The sequence below is a fragment of the Oculina patagonica genome, chromosome 2 (assembly GCF_052425735.1).
Source record: "Oculina patagonica isolate OP01 chromosome 2, crgOcupat, whole genome shotgun sequence".
Lineage (NCBI taxonomy): Eukaryota > Metazoa > Cnidaria > Anthozoa > Scleractinia > Oculinidae > Oculina > Oculina patagonica.
This window is the reverse complement of record NC_135759.1, coordinates 18,958,946-18,980,874: the sequence shown is the minus strand read 5'-3', so window position 1 is coordinate 18,980,874 and position 21,929 is coordinate 18,958,946. Positions and strand designations below refer to the sequence as shown.

General features: G+C 38.1%; 1 protein-coding gene across 1 annotated transcript in view; it reads left to right on the top strand.

Moving 5' to 3' along the window:
- LOC144643377 (myoferlin-like) overlaps nt 1–21,929 on the top strand; it is a 59,513-nt gene that overhangs the window by 29,988 nt on the left and 7,596 nt on the right. Inside the window, 26 exon segments of the mRNA XM_078502590.1 lie at nt 818–942; nt 1,752–1,946; nt 6,579–6,633; nt 7,132–7,209; nt 7,506–7,684; nt 8,368–8,520; nt 9,251–9,349; nt 9,857–10,024; nt 10,952–11,105; nt 11,219–11,265; nt 11,925–12,065; nt 13,149–13,223; nt 13,349–13,453; nt 13,858–13,986; nt 14,553–14,663; nt 15,052–15,087; nt 15,492–15,583; nt 15,694–15,864; nt 16,214–16,359; nt 17,145–17,284; nt 17,783–17,849; nt 18,536–18,615; nt 19,202–19,296; nt 19,864–19,959; nt 21,228–21,275; nt 21,840–21,929. The exon segment at nt 21,840–21,929 is cut by the window's right edge and continues 1 nt beyond it. Of these exon segments, the coding sequence (XP_078358716.1) occupies nt 818–942; nt 1,752–1,946; nt 6,579–6,633; nt 7,132–7,209; nt 7,506–7,684; nt 8,368–8,520; nt 9,251–9,349; nt 9,857–10,024; nt 10,952–11,105; nt 11,219–11,265; nt 11,925–12,065; nt 13,149–13,223; nt 13,349–13,453; nt 13,858–13,986; nt 14,553–14,663; nt 15,052–15,087; nt 15,492–15,583; nt 15,694–15,864; nt 16,214–16,359; nt 17,145–17,284; nt 17,783–17,849; nt 18,536–18,615; nt 19,202–19,296; nt 19,864–19,959; nt 21,228–21,275; nt 21,840–21,929 (2,875 nt within the window).

Sequence of the window (21,929 nt, the reverse complement as noted above, 5' to 3'; positions counted from 1 at the left end):
TATTTTCAACGTCTTTTTATCATCCAAGTTATTTGCATATTTCGCTTTCGTAGCGATTGTTTACATTAATTTTTGACTCAAGACGTAGAAATCAAATTATTATTAGTTATTAGAAAAATGAATTCTTTTATTTCTTGCTTTCGGGTGACGCTTATTAAATTTTTGGACCTTGAGAGTGGGTGCTTATTCGAGGTGGGCGCTTATTCGAGGCTTGGCGCTTATTAAGTTTTCACCATTTTCAACAAGTAGTAAATTTATTTTGCAACCAAATAATAAATAATAATAACACGAGAAGGTATATCATAGCGGAATTTTAACTGTTCGTTGAAAGTTTCTGTAAAATGCTAAGAAAATTCGGTCTTCGGGGAAGTCTCTTAGTAGTACTCAATCAATCAATACTCCTCTTGTGCACTTCAGTTTTTTTCTTGGAGCTAGCTAGGGGTAGGCGCTTATTCGAGGCTGGACGCTCATTAACTTTTCCTACCTTCAGGGTGGGCGCTTAATCGAATAAATACGGTATCCTGGCCGCTAATTTACCTGGCATAACTGAGACGACGAGAAGGGGAGAGGGATCATATTCCCCTACAACTCGAATTTCCGTTGTGTTTTCGTAAAAAAAAAATACTCAGTAAGATAGATGAAATATATAATACATTTCCTTAATTTTTTTTCTCTGAATTATGGACTAAAAAAGTGGTTCAAAGAAATATAACTCGTAATTGTTAGAAATTCAAATTTCTCGCTTTTGCCTCTGTATAAGGTAGCCACTAAGCAATTATTGTCGTTTTAAAATATATCCCTACTGGGTTTTTTTAAGGCTGGGAATACTCGAAACACCGCTCCTACTGGGAATACGGCCCTGAAGAAAAAGCGTTTCACATGAGCAGACGGAGAAGGCTGACAAGACACAGGCGACGAGAAGTGAAAGTTAGTGGAAAACAGGTCAGAGGAAAATCTTATGATTTTAATATGATTACAAAATGGGGCAATGTTCATCGATTGTGTCTTGCGCGCGATTACATTGAGAACTTTGAGATGTTGTGAAATAGAATGGAGACAATGACCATCAATACTCCATTTAAATTACTTATTGACAATGCAAACTCTAAATTTTAAAGGGTACTTTGAAATTTATCACTTCCCCCAGTCTATCAACGCATCCAGTTGGAATCAGTCGCAAACACTGTGTCCTTCTTTGTTTGTTTGGGGAGAGGGAGGAAGAGCCGCTTTTTTGCCTGACTCCCTCACTCTGGTGTGAAAAGCCTACCCTTTCGTACAAAATTGCACTTTCTATTAAGTGCAATTTACTGCGTATTTTTCTGTTGAGCAGTATTAACGTATAATTTAAGGTACTGGCTACAGCTCTATCAATATAAAACGTCTGCATTATGCCGGTCAGGCTAGGTTCTCTTGGTTTGAATTGTGCAAGTAGTTTATCGATGATACTAGAAGTTCAGATTAGAACTACAGGAAGGTGCAGGTGTACGTAACGTTAAAAGGGTAAACATTCTTCATTCTTGATGTTGTTTCTGCTGCTGTTGTTGTTTTCTGTTCTTTTGTTGTATGTGAAAAACAATTGGCCCTGATAGGTCCCGATAGAGACTAAAGCTGTTTACTACTGAGACAATCTCTTCTGTTCGGTAGCCTAAACGTGGTTTCAACCCCAACTATCCATTAGTTCCCAAATTTAAAAGCATGCATTTCATTTTTTATTCGATTCGTGTACTTAAAGCCTTTTCACAATACATTAGGTTCACGAGGACCCGCTGCCAGCTGAAGGATGGGAGTATGCTCGATCTTTCCATGAACATTTTCACCCAGAAGAAAGAAGCACGGATTGTCTAAGACGCAAGAGGTGGCTTCAGAAAATTGTTCCGTCGCCTGAAACTGAAAAGACAGAAAGCACCATTAAATTTCCTGTTTTTAAAGTTTTGGTTCAAGGGCCAGTAAGTGATATTCAATAAAAAAATATCTTTTAAAAATAAGTTAAGGAAATCTAAAATTATCTCAAAATTATATATAATTGTTTAATTTCAAAATAATTTATTATTTTTTAGACCGGAGAGCCGGCCTGCCTCTCATGAATCTCCACACATTCAAAAACGTTTCTACTTGTTTTGTAACAAAAAATTGCTTTCCTATAAATCCTTTATCTTAGCTTACCCACTATTTTTAGCACCTTATTTGCATTGTCTCTCCATTTCTCGTCTCCTCCGTGGTGACATATAAAGCCCGTGTACCTGAAGTCCAACTGAAAAGCGGGACTTCCAAACACAGATATGGGGACCTCTTTGTAAAAACACTGAGTTTAGTGAGAGTCCAAGTTTATGGTGGTAGGGACGTAACATTTAAAAGATCATCCATTAAATGGAGGAAATGGAATATTAGTAGATCCTAAAGGATGAACTTTTGTGTATGAGGTATGGTCATTACAGTAATACACGGAGTATATATATATGTTATTTGCCGGCCGGGAGGTCCGTATTGGGAAAAACTGTACCCGAGGTCTTGAGTACGGCCCGAGGCCGCAGGCTGAGGGCCGTGCTCAAGACCGAGGGTACAGTTTTTTCCAATACGGACCGACCTAGACCGGCAAATAACGTTTTTAGTTTTTCCTACTTTAATTTGTTTGGTAAAGGAACCGAGAAAAGTGTCGCAAAATCTTTGTTTGTATACGCTTTGTTTGTATACGCAATGTTGAGTCCGACTCGATCAACGAGCAAGAGTGAAGAATGCTGTTTGCTATTTTATTCCGTATAAAATAGTTTCGCTTAAAATGAACCGTACTCAAGAAAAGCTCAGCATATTTAATTTAAACCGCAGAGAATCAAGAAAAGCAAATGGAGTGATAGCACAAATGTACAAATGCACAAATGTGCCACAAAACTAAACACTTATAAATCGATTTCGGCTTCCCGATAACAATCATTCCCGATAAGCTTAACTGTTTTGAAAAGTCTTGAAAGCAACTTTGCTCGTAGGGCGTTAAGCCTATTTCTCTGACCAAAAATGCTTTTTGAATGAAAAGCAGTTTAACAATGTAATAACACTTGTATTTAACAAATTAATAATCTCTGCGTTGATTCCCAGCAGAATTTTAATTATTCTGATAAACAGTGCCAAACTGACGGCACAATATTGTGACAAATTTGTCCGTTTTTAAGTCGTGAATGTAATGAACGACTTGTAGCGGTTTGCTGGGTGGTGTAAAACTCGCTTGGTAACCTGGCAATTTTATATTAAGTTTAAATTAAGTTCAAAATGGCGGATGAACGTGGACAAGGGCTGGTTTCCCGAGTTGTAATGCGAACTTGTGGATGTACATCAGGAGAATACGAATATTTTTTCCTTTCTGGAAGGAATTTTTCTAGTGAGGCCAGTGCTCGAATCCACATTTACACACAATGCAACGGAAAGGATGGCCAAGGAAGCAAGAAACTTGCACGCCGATCGATAGCTTATTTTGAAAGTCCGCGGATATGAAATTATCTTTCATTGAAATGCAATCAAATAGTTGGTAAGTAATAAATCACCCTAAATAAGGCTGTATTTTTCACTACAAATTAGTCTCACTCAGCAAGATTAAACTGATGCGTTTCGAAACGATTAGAGATATCTATAGTTGGCTTGCTTTGTCTTTCGGTCGATCACTCATTTGCACGTTCGTCAAGTTTTTGTATCTAGTAATATTTTATATTCGTTGTCACACTCTCGTTAACGAAGTTCCCAAGTACATCTATCTCGTATCTCTTAAACTTAAATCAAAATTTCCTCTGGCATTCGTAGCTCATTAGGTAGCAAGCCTTATGTGAATGATAAATTTGCTCTGCTTTTGAAGGCAAAACTACATTTGTAAACACAGTATTATGCATCAGTCCCTTACAATTATTTTTTCTTCATACACATGGTCTGTCAAAAAAGGGACATAGTAGTTCAACTGTGGTAATTGTAGCTCTCCAGGGGTGTATCATTGCACTCAGGTAATTTTTTGCTTTGTCAACATCCACTGAGTGCTATGGGGTAGACATTCAAAGAAGTACTGAGAGAGTACTATTGTTAGCAGCTATTAATTTTAGCGATTTTTTCTGAGCAAGATTTAGCGACTATTTAATATAGGGATTTTCCAAAAACGTCAAAAAATAGTAATATCGTGTAAACCAGCTTTTACTGGCCGGTGATGAACATATGGCTAAGATGAAAATAAATGTTCAGTAAAAGAAAAAAACTACCGTATCTTGACATTGAATGAACATAAATTGCATTGCCTAAAAGAACAAAGTTACCAGTATCCATTTTTGTGTTCCATTAGGGTGGGAAGGGGGTACCGGGGAGGTACTTGAAATTTGACCACGACAAATTTTAGCAAGTACTAAATTTAGCGATTTTTGCCCAACTCACTAAAATCGCTAAAATGTAATAGCCACTAATATAACAATAGTAACCTTAAGGTCGATTTATGTACATGTCCTATGCCTCCCCCCCCAAATAAATGCGTGCAGTCATCTCAGCCGAAAAGGAACCTGGTTGCATGTCATGCTGATAAAAAACAAATTTTTTACACTTAGATGGTTTGTTGTACGTGTTGTCCTACAGATTTATTTTAACAAGGCACATAGAATTTTGAATTAATTTACAGATTCACCAAAACAATATCCTGCAATAGAGCACATCACTGAACTCTACATGGGGCTAGGCTGTCAAGAGGTGTGGGCTGGAATGAACATCCTGCAGTAACTTGTATGAAACACATGATCAGAAAAAGAATTTTATTTCAAATTTACTCTCATTTCACAGACAGTGAATACTGCTCTTTTTAAATTGCCTTTTAGCAGACTGTACAGCTTGAAAAATAAAATATTTGGAAGTTATTGTTATTGACTGCTGAAAACAAAGAGTAAAAGATAAACAAGCTTTAAGGTTCAGATCCTTTAATCCAACATGGCCACCAAATCTATGCAGGATGGCTGGCAATGTATAGAGATTATTTAAAAACGAATTAATAAGGCTGATTAAAATGCATTGATGATTTTCGTGGCATGTAAAGGGGTAAAGTAAACTTTTTGGTTGCAAGTAAAGATACCAGAAAAGGAAATAAGCAGCAGTTTTCATTTGTTACATGTATCAGGCCTCTAAATTGATAATAAATTATGTTGACTTTACTGTTTCCTGCCAATTTTAATTCTTAGAAGTCACATGTATGAGGCATCTGTTAGTTTCTTTTAATTATTTGCCTTCTGTCACAGTGTCTGCCATTCTTTACAGCAAGGCGCCCAAAAGTGTGACCACCTTTAATTAATTCACATTCTTTCGTGCAACCACCATCCAATCAGAAGCCAAGGACAGGTTCCAGTTGACTTCTGATTGGATTAAATCTGCACGGAAGAATGTGAATAAATTAAAAGTGGTCACACTTTTGGGCGCCTTGCTGTAACAGAGAAAAATGTATGTCAAATAATACCACTGTCCTGTATAAAATGGCTAAGTTACCTGGTTATTAATTAAAGAACCCTTTAGCAAATGTGAAACAGTTTGGTGAAAAAAAATTCCCTAGCTTCTTTCCATTACCAGCTTCGCAGCATCTTAAGGTACCTCATATCTTGTTACCACTATACGTGTCTCTCTCAACATTAATTATTTTAAGCTCTGAAATAATCTTCACTTCTTAGCTGCTTAGCTAGAAGGTCTCAATGGACTACTGGATGGTTAGTTTTCAGTTAGAATATGGGGTTATTTATCACTTACCAGCTAGAATTTTAAACATGACTCAATTATGACGTACGTTAACAGATTCCATAGACAATTACAAAAATTGTCGTTTGTCAGCAGACATTTAAAATTTATTTTGGCTAATTCTGGGCTATCAGTTTATAATATACCACATTCACGACTTTGCTCATAGAGCCTTTGATTAATCAAAGAATCTCATTTCCTTAAATGATGGCAAATAGTGTACTGTTTTAGCATTACGTGACAGCTAAACAAGGCAGTTTAACTCATAGATGGAGTCTTAAAACCGGTGAAGTTTTCCGCAATGGCGTGAAAATCATTGCAAAATGCACAAACAGCGGCAAACTACGAACGGTAAACTACAACTTGATTTTGTTGAGAAAGAAATAAATACTCGCCTTTTGAAGAACGTTGAGGCCTTTAATTCCACTGCTTTTTTGTCCTTTAGCATTAACAATGGTTGGTGAACGGCTATTTTTGTTTTTGGAGAGCAAAACTTTCATGTGTTCGTTACACCAAAGCTGCAAAATGATTTCGCGCCGTGAGCTGTGTGAGCGGTCCGTACGCGGGGTCCGGATGGGAAAATCCGGACCGCTCGAGCGCGTGCAATTAGCCAATCAGATTCAAGGATTGAGGATTCCGGACCGCTGAGATGCTTGAGGAAAAAATAATTGAAGGTTAATAACCCGGTGAACCTGTGCAATATGCAAAAAGATACACCTTTCTTGATCTATTCGAATAATAGTAGTAGTGTTTTATTAATGGGATACCTTCTTTCCATTTTTACTGGGGTTTCGATTGGTAAAGTTTTGGCATTATCCTTATCCGTATTTATTTTTTCAATATTTTAGAAAGAAAAGCAAAGTGCCCTATGTGTCCTTCCAAGGATGCTCGTTACATATCAGAGTAAGTTAAAATAACACTTATCCACTCATGTTACAAAAGAAAATGGAACAGGAATATTTCGCGAGACTTAATTTTCGCGTTTTGGCCAAAAATACGTAATTAGCATAAAAAATACAATAGAAATCGTTGAGAATTAATTTTCGCGGGTCTTTAATTTCGCGATTTTTTTAAAAATCGCGAAAATTAAGTCCCGCGAAAATAAGTAACAATAAGGTATTTCCATAGGCTGATTTTAATCTTCAGTCTTAAATTTCAAAATTTCAAATAAACCAGTTATAGAATGAAGCAGCAACAACTATAGACTGTTCACAGACCTCTATTTTACCTATTTTTCTTCGATCGTTGAACGTGGGGACAGAATCTCTTGAGAACTAGACGCCATTATTCATACATTATTATTATTATTCATACATTTGCTTCTGTCTTATTGTGAATCAACCTTTTGTTACTTAACTGCTCCAGAAAAGTTAGATATATATATTGTTTTTGTTTTACCAGAACCTATCAAATGTCAGCTCTGGGTTTCCATTTATCAAGCTCGCGGCCTCATAGCTCAAGATGACACTGGTATGAATGGTAAGTAAATACTACAAAAATGTATAAACTCTTAAGACTACCTTACCACGTCTAGCTACCCAAATCACTTAAACAGCGATATAATTTAACGTGAGAGTTTCTTTAACCTCCCACGTCCCGCCCCCATTTGGAATTTCAAATTTCTAAATTACGGTTTTTTCCCTCTCTATTAGAACTCTAGACCTTTTTCATGATGGTCGTATTCTAGCTTTCATGTACTTGAACATATATTTAAACATACTGAACAACAATGCAATACTTGTCTCTGGATTTATGCACAAAACCTCTCGTTCCAGATCCCTACGTTCGAGTTACGTTCAGCCATCAAAGTCAAGTCACGGTGACTCTTACCCAGACTCCCTGTCCTACCTGGGACCAAACACTAATTTTCAAAGAGGTGGATATTTTTGACAACCAAAGAGACCTGGAACAGAATCCACCAAGCGTGGTGATGGAACTATTTGATTACGACAAGGTATTGATGTTTATATATGTTTATGCGACTACGCCCGTATAGTGTAATGGTTGAAATGAAATACACAAAGACGGTTCAGGGGGAATCGGGGGATCTTTCTTTAAATAAATTATCTACCACAAGTGGTTCGTCTATCGTGATTCGTCTCAATGTTTTCTTGCCAAAATATAGCAAAATTTGATAAATCGTTGGTCTTTTTACATTTTAAAACGCACAGTGGTACGAAATGCTACGCCTTCGTCAACAGAAACTATATAAAGTCATTGTTATTTGTTATTTTGATACTTCAAATTGGGTTTTATATTGACGAATAAATTTCAATGGAAAATAGCAAAAAATAGCACGAAAACATCACGACTGGTCTTGGTGATATCACTTTTTATTACGTGAAACACGCATGACACGTTAGCGTGACACACGAGTGGTTCAAGTCATTAACTTCAGTATTCAGTCAGTCACTTGCTATCTTGCTTTGGTGTGGGAGAGAGACGGGTAAGGCAACCCATTAATTTTGATTTATTAGTTTCCCCACTTCTTTTCCCAGTCAGTAGTAGCATATTAAGAGTTACTTAGATTTGAAGCCTTAAAAACTATATTTATGAACCTAAGCAACCACCGGGTAAACTTTTAATTTAGCAGCTTAGATCAAGATTTCTTTAAAATCTAACTGAATCGATTTCCAGGGCGTGCATGATTTCTTGGGAAGGTGTATATTCAAACCTAAAGTCCGGCTTGAGGGAAATGAGGAGCGACCCAAACCAAAACTAGCCTGGCACAAGGTGCGCAGAGGAGATCAAGATGGCGGACAGATTCTTGCCGAATGTGAACTGTTTTTGGTAGGTAAACATATCTTACTATTCCTAACTCTTTCTTCCTTCTACAAGATAAAAGTCAAATCAGTTTTTATTATCCATAAGGCGTAATGCATTGATGGAGTGTAGTTGTCAGTGTATTTTACATCGGAATCCCGATTTAATTTCCTGAACCAAAATTTGTTTTCCTCGGATTAGCTTTACTCAGTCTGTCAAACACTCAACGTTTTCCCCCGATTTTTGGGGCCAATTTTCGTTTCCCTTGGAAGTTCGAGAAATGAAGATTCGACTGTATTTATTTCATTGTTTTTAATACCTTAAGGTTACTTTTGTTAGCGGCTACTAATTTTATTAAGCGATTTTCCGAAAAAATTAAAAAGTTAGTGAATATCGTGTAAACCAGTTTTTAATGAACAAAAATTTAAGATGGAAATAAATTTTCAGTAAAAGAACAAACTCACTTGAAATTGAACGAAAATTAACATTGCCAGAAAGAACAAATTTACTGACTATGTTTAATTATGTTTCCCTTTCGGGTGGGAGGGGGGTACTTAAATTTAACCAACATTAAATTTTCACCGGGACAAATTTTAGCGAGCACTAACAATAGTAACCTTAAGGTAATCTTTTTTTGAACTTTTTGTCAGAGTAGATCATATGAAAACGGCAAACGCATTTGAAAGGAATTTTTTGATTTAGAATAACGTTTTCCTCACATTGCCAGCTAGCAATTTAATATAACAATCTACAATAGGTTGAGAGGGCACAGCTACCTTCAATTCCGACGCCCCTTGGTAGAGTGTACCCCGTTCGTCCTGGAGTGGCACCTGAAAAACAGAGAAAAGCTGTTGAGGTAAAGGTTCGATGGAACTTTCTGCTTTACTATGAGCTGCTTGTCTACAATTGCTTGTCCAGTTACCTCAGAATTTTGCCAGATGGCCCAGCTGACAATTAGCCAGTACACATTTCTTTGCTGTGTAGAGAGTGGCACTGTAAACGTAACTCAATTGCCTTGCCGAAGAACAGACAACACAATGACCCTGATCAGCGCTCGTAGCTGGACCAGTCTAAAATTTCACGCGATAACCATTAGGCTACCGCGTCTCTCATTGGTAAAATCAGTATAGGGTAATTTTTTGATTTTATTCATGCAACGTGCGGTAACCAATCAGGGTAAAACATTTGTTTTCTCGACAAATCAGAAGCAAAACCAACCACGCCTTGACGTACCCGTAATTTTCCGTTACTTGGTTTTTGCTTTTTCCACAGTCGTTTTGAAACGTTCCCTTACTGTTTTACGTATTCTACTGGTCATGAAGGCAAAACACATGGTTTGTTTCATTTTTATTTTTAATTTTAGATCCTAAGCTGGGGAGTGCGGAATATCAAAGGAAGTAATCTGCTCCTGGCTCCGAATCTAAGCGTCGAGTTTGAGTGCAACCAAACAATTCTGAAATCTGATGAAGTCATCAGAGATGTAAAGAGGTGTCCCAACTTTTCTCGTCCTGTTCTCGAACGAACAATCTTGGTAAGCTATTCACAAGGAAAGCATTTTAATTTAATGTGATAATTGTCATTCAAAATGCAAGTTAACTATTCCTTACTGGGGTCAATTCAATAAAACATTTACAAGTGTAGCTATTGTTCTCAACCTCTAAAACAATAGCTACACTTGTAAATTACACTTGTAAATGGTTTATTGAATTGACCTCTGGTCTCTTTTCCTTACTTGTCCTTACTGGTCTCTATTTATCCATTAACAAATGCTTCTTTTACTGCTAAATGAATTTTAAATTTTCTTCCTTTTGTTCAGTTTCATTATTCTCATGACGTGAGTATCTGACTTTGTTCATGACTGGGTTGGGGAAAACTATATATAGAAGTATCATTGTCTGCAATTTTAACTGTTGTCGACGTTTTAGCAAGGAAAGTCATGAAATAAAGTGATTGCTGATAAAAAAATAATTTGTACTCTGTTTTCAAATCGTAATTGAGTGTGAGAAATGTGTTTATTGCGTAACACAGTGTTTCGAATTGACAGTGACTTACCTGCTTGGAACAAACAATGGCAACGGGATAGCTATTTTCAGCACCAAGTTTAATTACCATTTCTTAGTTCAATTGATAGAGTTGTGAGCATGCTTTGACGAGTTACGATAGACAAAACAATGCTATTTAGACATGGCTGTTTTTTTTGTAATGGAGTTTTTCGCCTTATGTAACGTACATACAGCTAAAGACTGCATCAAACTATTGAAATGCCATCTTTATATAACTTGCCACTTGCCTGTGCTTCATCGGTTAAAGAACAAGCAATGTAACGCCACAAGTATACTATTTTATAACGCATTTCTTTCACTTCTTCTGCGTAGAGTAGTCAATGAATAAATCGAGACTAAAAAACTGATTTAAATCTAGCAAAATGTTTCTTTTTTTACTCTTTTATTCCTTTCAGGAACTTCCCAAGAATGACGAGTATGCTCCACCAATCAATATCCGGGTATTCGACAATAATGCCATGTTTGGCAAGTCTCTTGTTGGTCTCCATGAAATTCATTCTCTAAAGCAGTTCGAGGTCCAGTCTCAATCAGCCGAAAGTGAATTACATGGTAAGGATACATGGAGTTAAATCTTAAAACTTCTTCATTTCTCAAACTGTAACCAGACAAACAAGTAAAACTGAGCTTAATCTGTCTGTTTATTTTCAATTGCCTTGCCCCAGGTGATGAAAAACAAGAAGAAAAAGAAGACCATAAAAAAGAATTTGAGGTGATTATAACAAAACTCTCTACAAGAAAAGAAAAATATAAGTAAAATAATTGCACTTAGGGAACAATTATTTTGCGTGACAAAACAAAGGCCCGATTAGAATAGCCCTTAAGGATGTTTACGTTAAGCTGGCTAGCTTCATCACGAAGCCTCGCATTCGAAGTGAAAACATCTAAATTTTATCATGAGCGAATTCCCAAAGCAGCAATGATGAAAAGAATATGCAAGTGAAAACGGAATGAAGGCGGCAGAGGGTTTAGAATGATTCGCATAAACGAGGCTTGGTGGTGAATTTTGAGCGAATGACATCATCATGCATAAGGCCTAATTAAAGACCCATTTTCACCTTTGATGCAATGCAGTTGTTTGCATGTTTTTGTTTTGAATTCACGCTTTTGTTAAATGGATTGATTGATAAGTTATTTTTACCAGGCTTTAGTCCAGACAGTTGATCGAGCTGTGTTTTTGTCAAATCGCTGTACGTTTTTGTGGAGTAAAATTCTACAAATTATACCTTTTATCTTTTCATGGAAGCAGATTAATCGTAGAACACGAAAACTCTAAACATTCGGAGGTGGGTGAAAAAAATGTTGATGCACGTGCACATTTTTATTTGTCGAAGTAAAATTGTTTTTGTCATTACCATCTTTAAAAAACAGGGCAAAGGGGCGGCAGATGTTACCTGCTCATGCAGAGATGGCTGTGTTCGTAAGAGTGGTCGAGTTTTCTGTCCATGTAAAGCGGCAGACCAGAATTGTGCGTCGAGTTGCCATTGCAATCAAGTAAAATGTGAAAACAAGGTAAGTTCAGATGATACCGGCAGTTTGCATTTATCTCACAAAAAAGAGTTTTTGCTGCGTAGCACTCAAAATAATTATCAGTAAGTGTTCAAAGGTGTTCTTGGAAGGTTGTATAGAACAGACGTTTACGGGAAAATCCTTCATTAGTGTGAATACGATGTCTAAGGAAGTAAGCTCAAGCGTTCGATTCCTTAGACATCATATTCACACTGATGAAGAAGTTCCACGAAACGACTGTTCTATTGAACACTTACCAAAAGTTTCCATTTATGTTTATCCCTTTAATAACAAATCGCCAATTCATTTGCAAAAACTTACCTTCGATGCAAGCTAGAGGAATTCTGTAAACTTGCTGTCCATTTTTTTCCTGCAAAGCTAAAGGTGCAATGCACTGAGGGTGCTTGAAAGCCATGTGGTTACGTCGTCACTGAACTAAAAAACGTATAGTAGTATGGTCTCAGTCGCTGCAGTTCGTTATGTTTGTTAGCGAGATGCGTAACTCTTAACTGTTTTTCTCTTTAAAAAACGTTAAAACATTCGTAGTGGAAATCTGACAAGGCTGCAGAAATAGCTGTTAAGTAAACACTACACGCCTTGAACTGACGCATTAACACTAGTTAGTGTTCTGAAGACTGTACACAGCCGTACGTCTTTTGTTCTGGTATTTTTTTTCGCGGATCTTTGGAGAAAGAATCGCTTGAGAACCGGATGCCCGCCGAAAAACGAGAAGCGCGAGGGGGCGTTCTCTTCGTTTTCCCTTCGCCCCCTCGTGCTTCGAGCTCGCGGCCACTTCATTCCCTGTTTCTTTCGCGTTTTTTGCATGGAAAAAATAGAGAGGTAAAAGCTGTGCTCTTAGAATAATTGCAGGGTGCCCGAAGGTTTTTCTGTAAGAAATCTTGGGTGCCCAGCTCAAAAAAGCTTTCATGATAGAAAAGTTATACAGGTCGCCCACAGGCAAAAGTAAGTCGCCTGAGGCACCCGGGCTCTGCTAGAGTACAGCCCTGTGAGTCAGGTTTTGAACAGTCTAGACTTTTGCAATGCATGTGCCAACTGATTCATGCTGTTTGTTTTTCCTCATGTTAGATTCAGGAAGTGTTGGACTGGTGGTCCAAGTACGACGCTTCTCGGGCTAAACAGGCAAAGACCACAGAACAACAGGTGATCATCATCATCATCATCATTTCTCGTCGCGCCAGTAGGCGCATTAGGCTGCATATTTCTTTCGAGGTTCTAGCATCAAATTTGATTTCGTGTTTACAAAATAACTTTTTTTTACGTATCAGGAGAAAGTGTTGTCTTCAGCGGACAAAAAGAAGAAAGCCAAAGAAAAAGAAGATCCTGTGACACACATTACAAAATATTTGGCCAGGGGATATGACACCCTTAAGGTGGGTTCTTCTTAAACCTTTTCCTTCTCTTTATCAAACCTTGCATCATTTTTGGTAGCTTTATAACTACTTACAAACCTATACATCTCACTTTTGCTTTACATCAATGTTTTACACAACAAATTTTTTATGTGTCAATCAGAGATCTAGTCATTGATTTCTTCACTAGAGAATATCTGACCTGTTCTCTGCCTTCTCGGCCGGAGAGTATTCAATGAACGCCTTGTCTTCCTTAACTACACATTCGACGAAAAATAATCGGCTTAATGCCCTTACCAAAAACTATTTTAAATATACGCAGAGGAATTTGACGCCGCACAGTCACTGCGATGTACAATACTCGCGTAAGAATTAAACATCCAGATGAACTGAAAAGAGATACACTTCTATTTAATATATTTTAGATCTTCCCTTGTAAACTGGAAGATGTTCCACAGTTCATGGGTTTCAACGACTTTATAACAACATTCCCGCTACGAAAAGGGAAAACCAAATCAACTAAAGACGACGAAACTGAAGTGGGTCAATTTAAGGTAACTAAACGTTCGAAAAAAATTTAAGTCCATTTGTGCTAACAGCAATTGCGTTCCAGTCAATCAATGTTTGCTTTACATAATGTAACTATGTTCGACAACAGCTTTAAAATAAAGATTCAAACTTTCGGTCTGAGCTTTTTACTACATAAGTGGATACCAGTTTTGTTTTGGCAAATTTTCGATCGTTATAATTTCTAAACGTTTCGATTCTAATTGTCTAATCAGAAACAGCGTTACACCCAAATTATTTATTTCTAAAACGTAACGTAACCGTGGACAGTTCCATTGTTTTGAAGCGATCATAAGAAAACACCATTTTTGGCCCTTTTGTCTGATAGAGGCGGGGAAATTATCCTTTTGATTCTTATAGATTATAACCAACACAACAGCTGCGAGTGTTAATCATAGTCGATCACTCACGTTTGTTTGTTTGTTTGTCGGTCGGTCGGTCGGTCGGTCGGTCGGTTGATTGGTTAGTTAAATGGTTGGTTGGTTGGTTGTTTACTTTTCATCACAAATAGATTTACTGGAGCTCTTATAAACTCACTGTCTTCTGATTCTAGGGTGCATTTCGTATTTTTAACAACCCTGACTCACACGACAAATCCATGGCAACGATGCACTTGCGGCCCAAGAAACCAATCAACTGCGTTGTGCGAGTATATGTTGTTCGTGTAAGTTTTCTTCTTATATATAGTGTTACTATAGTTCATTTAAAACAACTAATCGGAATCTATGCAATTTATAACTCCTATATCCCCCGCCCCCCCCCCCCCCCCCCCCCCCGTCACCATGAGGAAACAAGGACAGTCAGTCACAGCTATTTCTACAAGCACACAGGCATCTAGCTGTGGTCAGCGCACGTTAGATTCATGACATTCTTGTACAAATGAAGAGATTTAAACGCGGAGTTGAACATGAAGCAATCAATTCAAATCCTTAAATGTTTGGATGTCACTTCTCCTATTTTGGAATAATTTGGATTAATTAAGTTTTATCGTCATTGTAAACTTCTGAATCATTAGAAAGATGGTGTCATTACTTTTTTCTATATTTTTATAGGCTAGTCAACTTCAGCCAAAAGATGGAGATGGTCTAGTGAGTTTATTTACAATTAACTTACATTTTTATTGAGTCTAATTTAACAATACATCTGATATACGACTTGGTCAGGTAAATGTCTAGCATCATAAACTGGGCAGAGGCGGTGCCCTTGCATAGGCATCTCTACCAAAACGTCCTTTTTTAATTGATCACTTTTTACGAGTATTCGCGTTTTGCTTCCATTTTGATGCATGCTGCAAAACCTTCCACATGAAAACGTATTCTATTGGCATGTTTCAGTATCCCAACGTTTACCACTGTTAAGAGTTTTACACCGAGTCTTTTTTGAAACAAAGGCAGACCATTTATTCGTACACGCAAGACAACTTTACTTACGTAAACGATACTAGTCCGACAATTCTCCATTGATTCTAATTCGTCGCTGTTACACATTGCAGGCCGATCCATACTTGATTGTCTCTCTTGGTGACGAAAAAAGCGACAAGAAGGGAGAACGCAAACCCAAGACGCTTAACCCTGTATTTGGAAGGTAATGAAACAGCTTAGCATGTTAAGATTAATGCAACACAACATCTTCTAACAAACCTCTATAGTGGATTGCTTTTAATATATGTAAAGCCCTTCTTATTTCATTTGCAGTGTGTTTGAGTTCAACGCAAAGATTCCGCTGGTCAAAGATTTGAAAATTCAGGTGATGGACTATGACTTTCCTGATCCAGATGATCTGATCGGGGAAACCGTGATAGACCTGGAACAGAGACTCTTGTCTAGTTACCATGCCACTTGCGGGCTGCCTAAAACATACTTCACGTATGTATTACTAAATTACCTTTCTACTTAAACAATCGTGTGTTTCCTAGGTGAAGACATTCAGATGAGTTCTGTTTGGTTATTATTATGATTGTCTTGAAACTTAATAATGGAATCTGGTCAATCGCAAAGAGCTATATAGGTTTCCACAGCAATCTTTTAAATCCGGTATTTTGTCAGCAACAAGTCCCTTAAGCATGTTATATACCATAGAACTATCTTCTGTGTTTTCTGGTCAGGTGATAAAAAATGCAGACATCTAATCGGAGGGCGCCATTCATATGAGACATTATATTTTATTAAAGGAGATCAATACTACAGTTTCTAATCACCTAAAATTTATTCTTAGATCAGGTCCGTTTGCATGGCGAGACACTCTCACACCCTTTCAGCTTTTAGCCAAATACTGCACCTTAACTGGAAAAGAACTGAGGTTAGACACCAGGAAACCAGAGATCAACATCGGAGAAACTCCCTACACTCTTAGTGACTTTGGTACGTTGATGAGATTGTTTCTTAATCATTTAACTTCAGTTCGTAAACAGACCACTCTTCGAGCCATTGAGTCACTTTGCGCTTGGCATCTCCAGATCCGGCCTCGGAAGGCTTTTCAGTCTTGACCCGAGGGAGAAGTGTGGTAAGATCAACATACACACCAGGTTTAATATGCTGAGCGTTACCTGTGTCTGAAGGTGGATCTTGCGATGTTGCGGCACTCGTGTCCTTGCTTGGGAATCCGTCCCCCTTTTGCTCGACCATTTCGCAGAGGTACCCTTACTGCCTGGAGAAGCTAGGCATTGGTCTGACTTGGTGGAGACTTTGACTTTGACGAAGGGCGACGAGGCAGCGGCGCCTGATTCCGTCCATGCTATTCTCCGAGTCACTCACATCAGGGCCATTACAATTTTTATGCATTGCCCCAAAACCGTGTTCTGCTTTCGGGAGATGACCTCCGGGGCAAGAAGAAGTGCGCTTATTTTTCTGTACCGTACCACTCCCCATTAAACTCAATTAATATTTAATTCCACTAAATCCGTTGCTATAGAATCAGGAGCGTTTTGTATTGCTCTGTGGGATTCAATGTTAGTTCAGTGAGCTACAGATCGGTCAAGTCTTTGTTGTCTTTCGTACATCCGGGTAGACTTTAAAATGTAGACTTTGTAAGTCGAAACCATCGCTCTTGATGTATAAGTTGTTTTCAAATTCCACAAATGGCATCTAGGTCTTTCTGCCGCCGGCTAATCCAAAATTTCTTCCTCCCTTTATAATCTCCTTTAAAGAAAGCGGAGAACCATCCAATCCCGAGATAGGAGACCCCCGACAGCGCCTGGCCCTTCACGTGCTTCACAAGCGTGGATTGGTCCCTGAGCACGTGGAAACAAGACCGCTGTTTGGCAAAGTACGGCCGAACATTGAACAGGTAAGTTATATGAGAAAAGCTGTCGGTTTTTTCACCGAGCGTTTATATCGGAACAAAGTTGTCCCTGTTTACCGAGCCAAAACTTGGCCCTCCTAGGTTTGCACATGCTCTTTATGTCCCGACCTGTCCCTGGTAGTGAGGCAAAAATTGCCAAGTGTTAAAATGGTGCTGAAAAGGTGGCTTGCCTGCGAGAATCACGTTAGCTTTAAAGGGAGTGATTCTCCACCCAGGATTACCTTGTTCCCCAAACTGAGCCAACATTGTCATTTCTCATGAGAACAGTTCGCTATTTTTTTTTATAAAGAAAGCTTTCTCGCCCAGAGTAATTCGGTGTGGTGGGTAACCTTCCTACTGGGAACACATTTTGATTTGTAACGATCCTCAATCAATGTGGGGAACTGTATTAACCAACCAACTGAAATGTTTCTAGTACTTTAAATTCAACAACCAGTCACCGAGTGATGTGTTTCTACGAAATCGATTTTCTTTTTTGATCAGGGCAAACTGGAAATGTGGGTGGATATCTTCTCCGAAGAAGACGAGGAGTTCGCCAGTTCCAAATACGGTAACAATTAATTAAACGTTGTTTAAATATTCGGCCGTTTTATTCTCAGCTTAGTAATAAAACCGTGCTGCTTGTTCCCACAGTACCTTGTCTCAGTTCGATTGGTCGTGTCTTTGGGTTTGTACGATATGGTGTTGAGCCTCTTCTGCTACTCCTTTTCATCAAAACATGTAGTCAATAGTGAACCAGCAATAATGAGCAAATTAAGGGGATAAGTAAAGGCTTGAATTGTACTTGACTCATTCCAAACCTGATTTGTGCTGTTGCTTGTTGGTTGATTTTCTTAGGCTGTTGTTGTCGCTTTTTTTTTTTTTTTTTTTTGCTTTTTTTTTTGTTTTTATAATTGTTCCCAGCGAGAACTCTTCCCCAAAAAGGGTTTTTTCTATAGTGGACTTTACAGACAGGGAGGCTCCGCCCGAAAGAAATACCTTTCTCAGTCTGGAGGTATATGAAAGGGTAGGGTTAGTAGGGATTTTTGTATGAGTTGTCGCACAGTAAATAGTAGGGGAAGCTGTCATTTGGGTTTTAAAGGGACGTTATGAAATATCTTAAACAGACACACCAATGGTTGATTCATTTTGGTTTTTAAATGGATATTCTGGGAACGAGGTTAGTTATTCAATTACTTTTGCATTGAGAAATTAGCAAACTAAAGTGTTTCGCTCTTTTCTATGTCAAACATGGAGACCCCTCAAAATTTGTTGCGGACCAAACTGATGGAACACAGCTGTTTACTATCATAAGACAATCACTTCTTCCTGCCGAGGTAAAAAAGTTAAGAGAGCTATTTTCTGATTTATTGCGAGCATGCTAATATAAACTTGGCATTTTTTTAAGCTAGGCAAGTTGATAAGAAGTTAAATATTACCGACCATTTCGGAGTTGGTGAAAGTTTGTTATCATTTTCTTGATGACTAATTTGACTACCTACATTAATTTATCTCCTCTTCGATGCCATTTTCACTCATCATCTTATTCATCAGATCAGATGACATCTAAAAATACGTAAAGACCGTTTAGTACAGAGAAGTAAAACCATTAAATTTTGAATTATGTTTGTTTGTTTCTTTTTTTCGTCCGCTTGTTAGCATTATGTTAAATTGTATTAAAAACAGTTTAATCAGTGGTTTTAAGTCCGTCACTAAGTCGCGAGCTTATCTGTATCTGAATACGTTATCGTTTGCAGTTGATTGAAGTTAATCTTTGCAGACTCTACATAATTTCACTTCGCTTCTTTTAACCGGTATACACTTGAAATCTGAACAACTGTACAGCAATCTGACATTGTCTGAAAGGCAATCTGAATCAGAGCATACTATGAATTGTTTTTGTGATATTTATTTCTTTAATAGGACGATCAAGAACCAAGAAGCGTGGAGAAACATCAAAAGGACGAAGAACTGCTACTGAAAGCACCAGTTACCATTGATCCTCGGCAACCCTTGAAGTAAGTGCATTTTTGGCTCTACGTGAAACATGTAGTCCATGAGCCAAATTTCGAAAGGGGCCTTAAAACAGGTTTTCGTAGCCCCCCCCCCCCCCCCCCCCCCTTGATACCTAGTGAAATTGGTATCAAATTAAAGCTGATGGTCTGAATTATCTCAATCCACTTGTATTTGCAAATTCAAAAGCATCCCCACCTCCCCCTCGAAAAAACCTTGCCTTATCTCCCTTATGCACCAGTTACCATCGTGGTAACAAGTAGTTTTAGAAAACTCAGACCTTTAGCTTTAATTTTATACCAATTTTACTAGGTATTAAGGGGATGCTAGGAAAATCCATTTTGGGGGACTTGGCTCATGGACTAATGAGATATCCAAGTATTTCCTGCAAAAGAAATTCACCTGAATCTCAAAAGTGCACATGGCCAAAACGCAAAGTAGTAATTGTTGTCTTTGTTGTTGTGGTGGTGGTTCTTTTGTTGTTGATAGTGGTGGTTGTTGTAGTGTTTTGCGGTTAAATTGTTAAATGCGGCATCCTTGTATAAATTATCTTTCTTTATTCCATGCATTAGGTATGAATTGCGTGTTGTCATCTGGAACACAACGGATGTTCTCTTGGAAGAGCAATCTATCTTTGGAGAGAAAATGAGCGACATATTTGTGAAAGCGTAAGTTGTCATTAATTGTGCACGTTCAGCTTGAAATACTTAACGTTTATGACTTGGTCGAACTCTGCAGCTTCCACTTACGTATACAGTCGAAGCTCTCGTAAGCAGACACCCTCGGGACGCGAAAAAAGTGTCCGTAACTGAAGCTGGCCGAAAAGGTCTAAGTCGTAATCTCTAAAAGTGTCCGCGGCCGCTTACGGGACTATGCACTCCGCTTACGAGAATGTAAAAATACAGAGTTTGTACTGGGAGTTAAAACCCCCCCCCCCTCGTTTCGGTGGTTTCAAACAAGGCGGCTGCAAGTAGAGCTGTCTCGCTTACGAGAGTGTCCGTTAAGAGAGCTTCGGGTTTTAACTGCACCTCTTAGAGGGACACTGTCACGGGGTTTTTAATGCTTTTCGGTAAAAAGCACTAAAATTGGCGAAAAGGTCTTCTCGTACATGAAATGCACCTAGTACATCAAGATGGCGATATAAAGTAAATTGTTGTTGAAGGAAAAAGGGAGCCACGAGAATTTTTAGGTGTTTTTTTCAGTCCACAAGGACAAAACTTAAAAAACTCAGCCTGACTTTTTTAAGTTGAGATCTCAAGTTCCTGATGGCATCACAATAATATCAATTGTTTATAGCCTCAGTACACCTGCATGCTGGTTTTTAACAAAATTAGACAAAATTAGAAATTCGTAGTTTCCACATGACTTTAGGCTCTTGAGTTTTTGAAGTGAAACTGGTGACAGTGTCCCTTTATTTTTTTAATTAAGACAAGTCTGCCAATGACGTTGTTCGCTTAAATATTTTCAACTTTCCTCTTCCCCGTACTCCTTTCTTCAACTCCTTGTGTAACACGTTGCTCTAACGCAATTTACTAATATACCTACGGTAGTATATTCCTACAGTTTTCATTAATGATCTCGTGCTCAGAACCGCGAGGGTTGGAGCAATACCTCGGCACCAAAACAAAAACATCTTTTAACTTCCTTTGGCCTATTAAAACATGAATTTAAAGTAGGCCAGTCAGTAAATAATGTAGCTTTGACCATTCTAATTGGCTACTGGCATATTGCTCACTTTTAACTCTTCATCAATATATTTGACAAAATTAGATAGTGAATGTAGGTACTTGGTCTCTTCCAGGCCATCCTGATCTCACTAAACCAACTAAAAATAAAATACTACTTTCAAGTTCGATGACGGAATAATTTCTTATTAAATAGTACGTTCTGCAATTTCTAATAAATAGAGTAATTCGTTTCCTTACCTAAAAAATAGGTGGATTGTTGGCATAAATGAGGAACAGAGGACATCAGTGCACGAAAGGTATTGCAAAGTTCAATTTAAATGAGTTAAAACAGACGCTGATAATACGATACTTTATCAGATAGCAGCCCCCCCTATCAGACTTTTTAAGGATTGCAGCATGGCTGGGCAGCCGTTCGACACTCCAGACAACTAGCTCTGTTTATAGCTGGCTTTAGCACAAACATTCTACTCCATAAATGAATATGGACCTATAACATGTATATCACTAAACTGGTGCGCGTAGCCAACGATGGCGGAAATTGAATCGAGACTGATTTCTATCTTAGCTGGCAATCTTTGAAATTAGCAAGTATGCTTGAATATACCATATTCGTATTCTCGGTATTGGACTGGAACTAGCTTGCAATGGAGGCTCATGCGGGGAATATCATTAAAACATCAGAATACGAATAAGGCCTATTGCTTCATGAAATTTCGTCCTATATATAAGTTAAGTTGGTTAGGGTTCCTTACGAAACAGTTTCAATTCTTGCTATACTCACTTTTGAGACCACAAAGAAAATCAGAATCAAAAATTCAGTCTGCTCCTGAACTGAGAAATATTTCCATCGCAATTTTCAGGTCTTTAGATGGTAACGGAAGTTTTAACTGGCGAATGGTTTTTCGTTTCGAGTACCTTCCTATCGACAAGAAAATAGTCGTGAAAGAAAA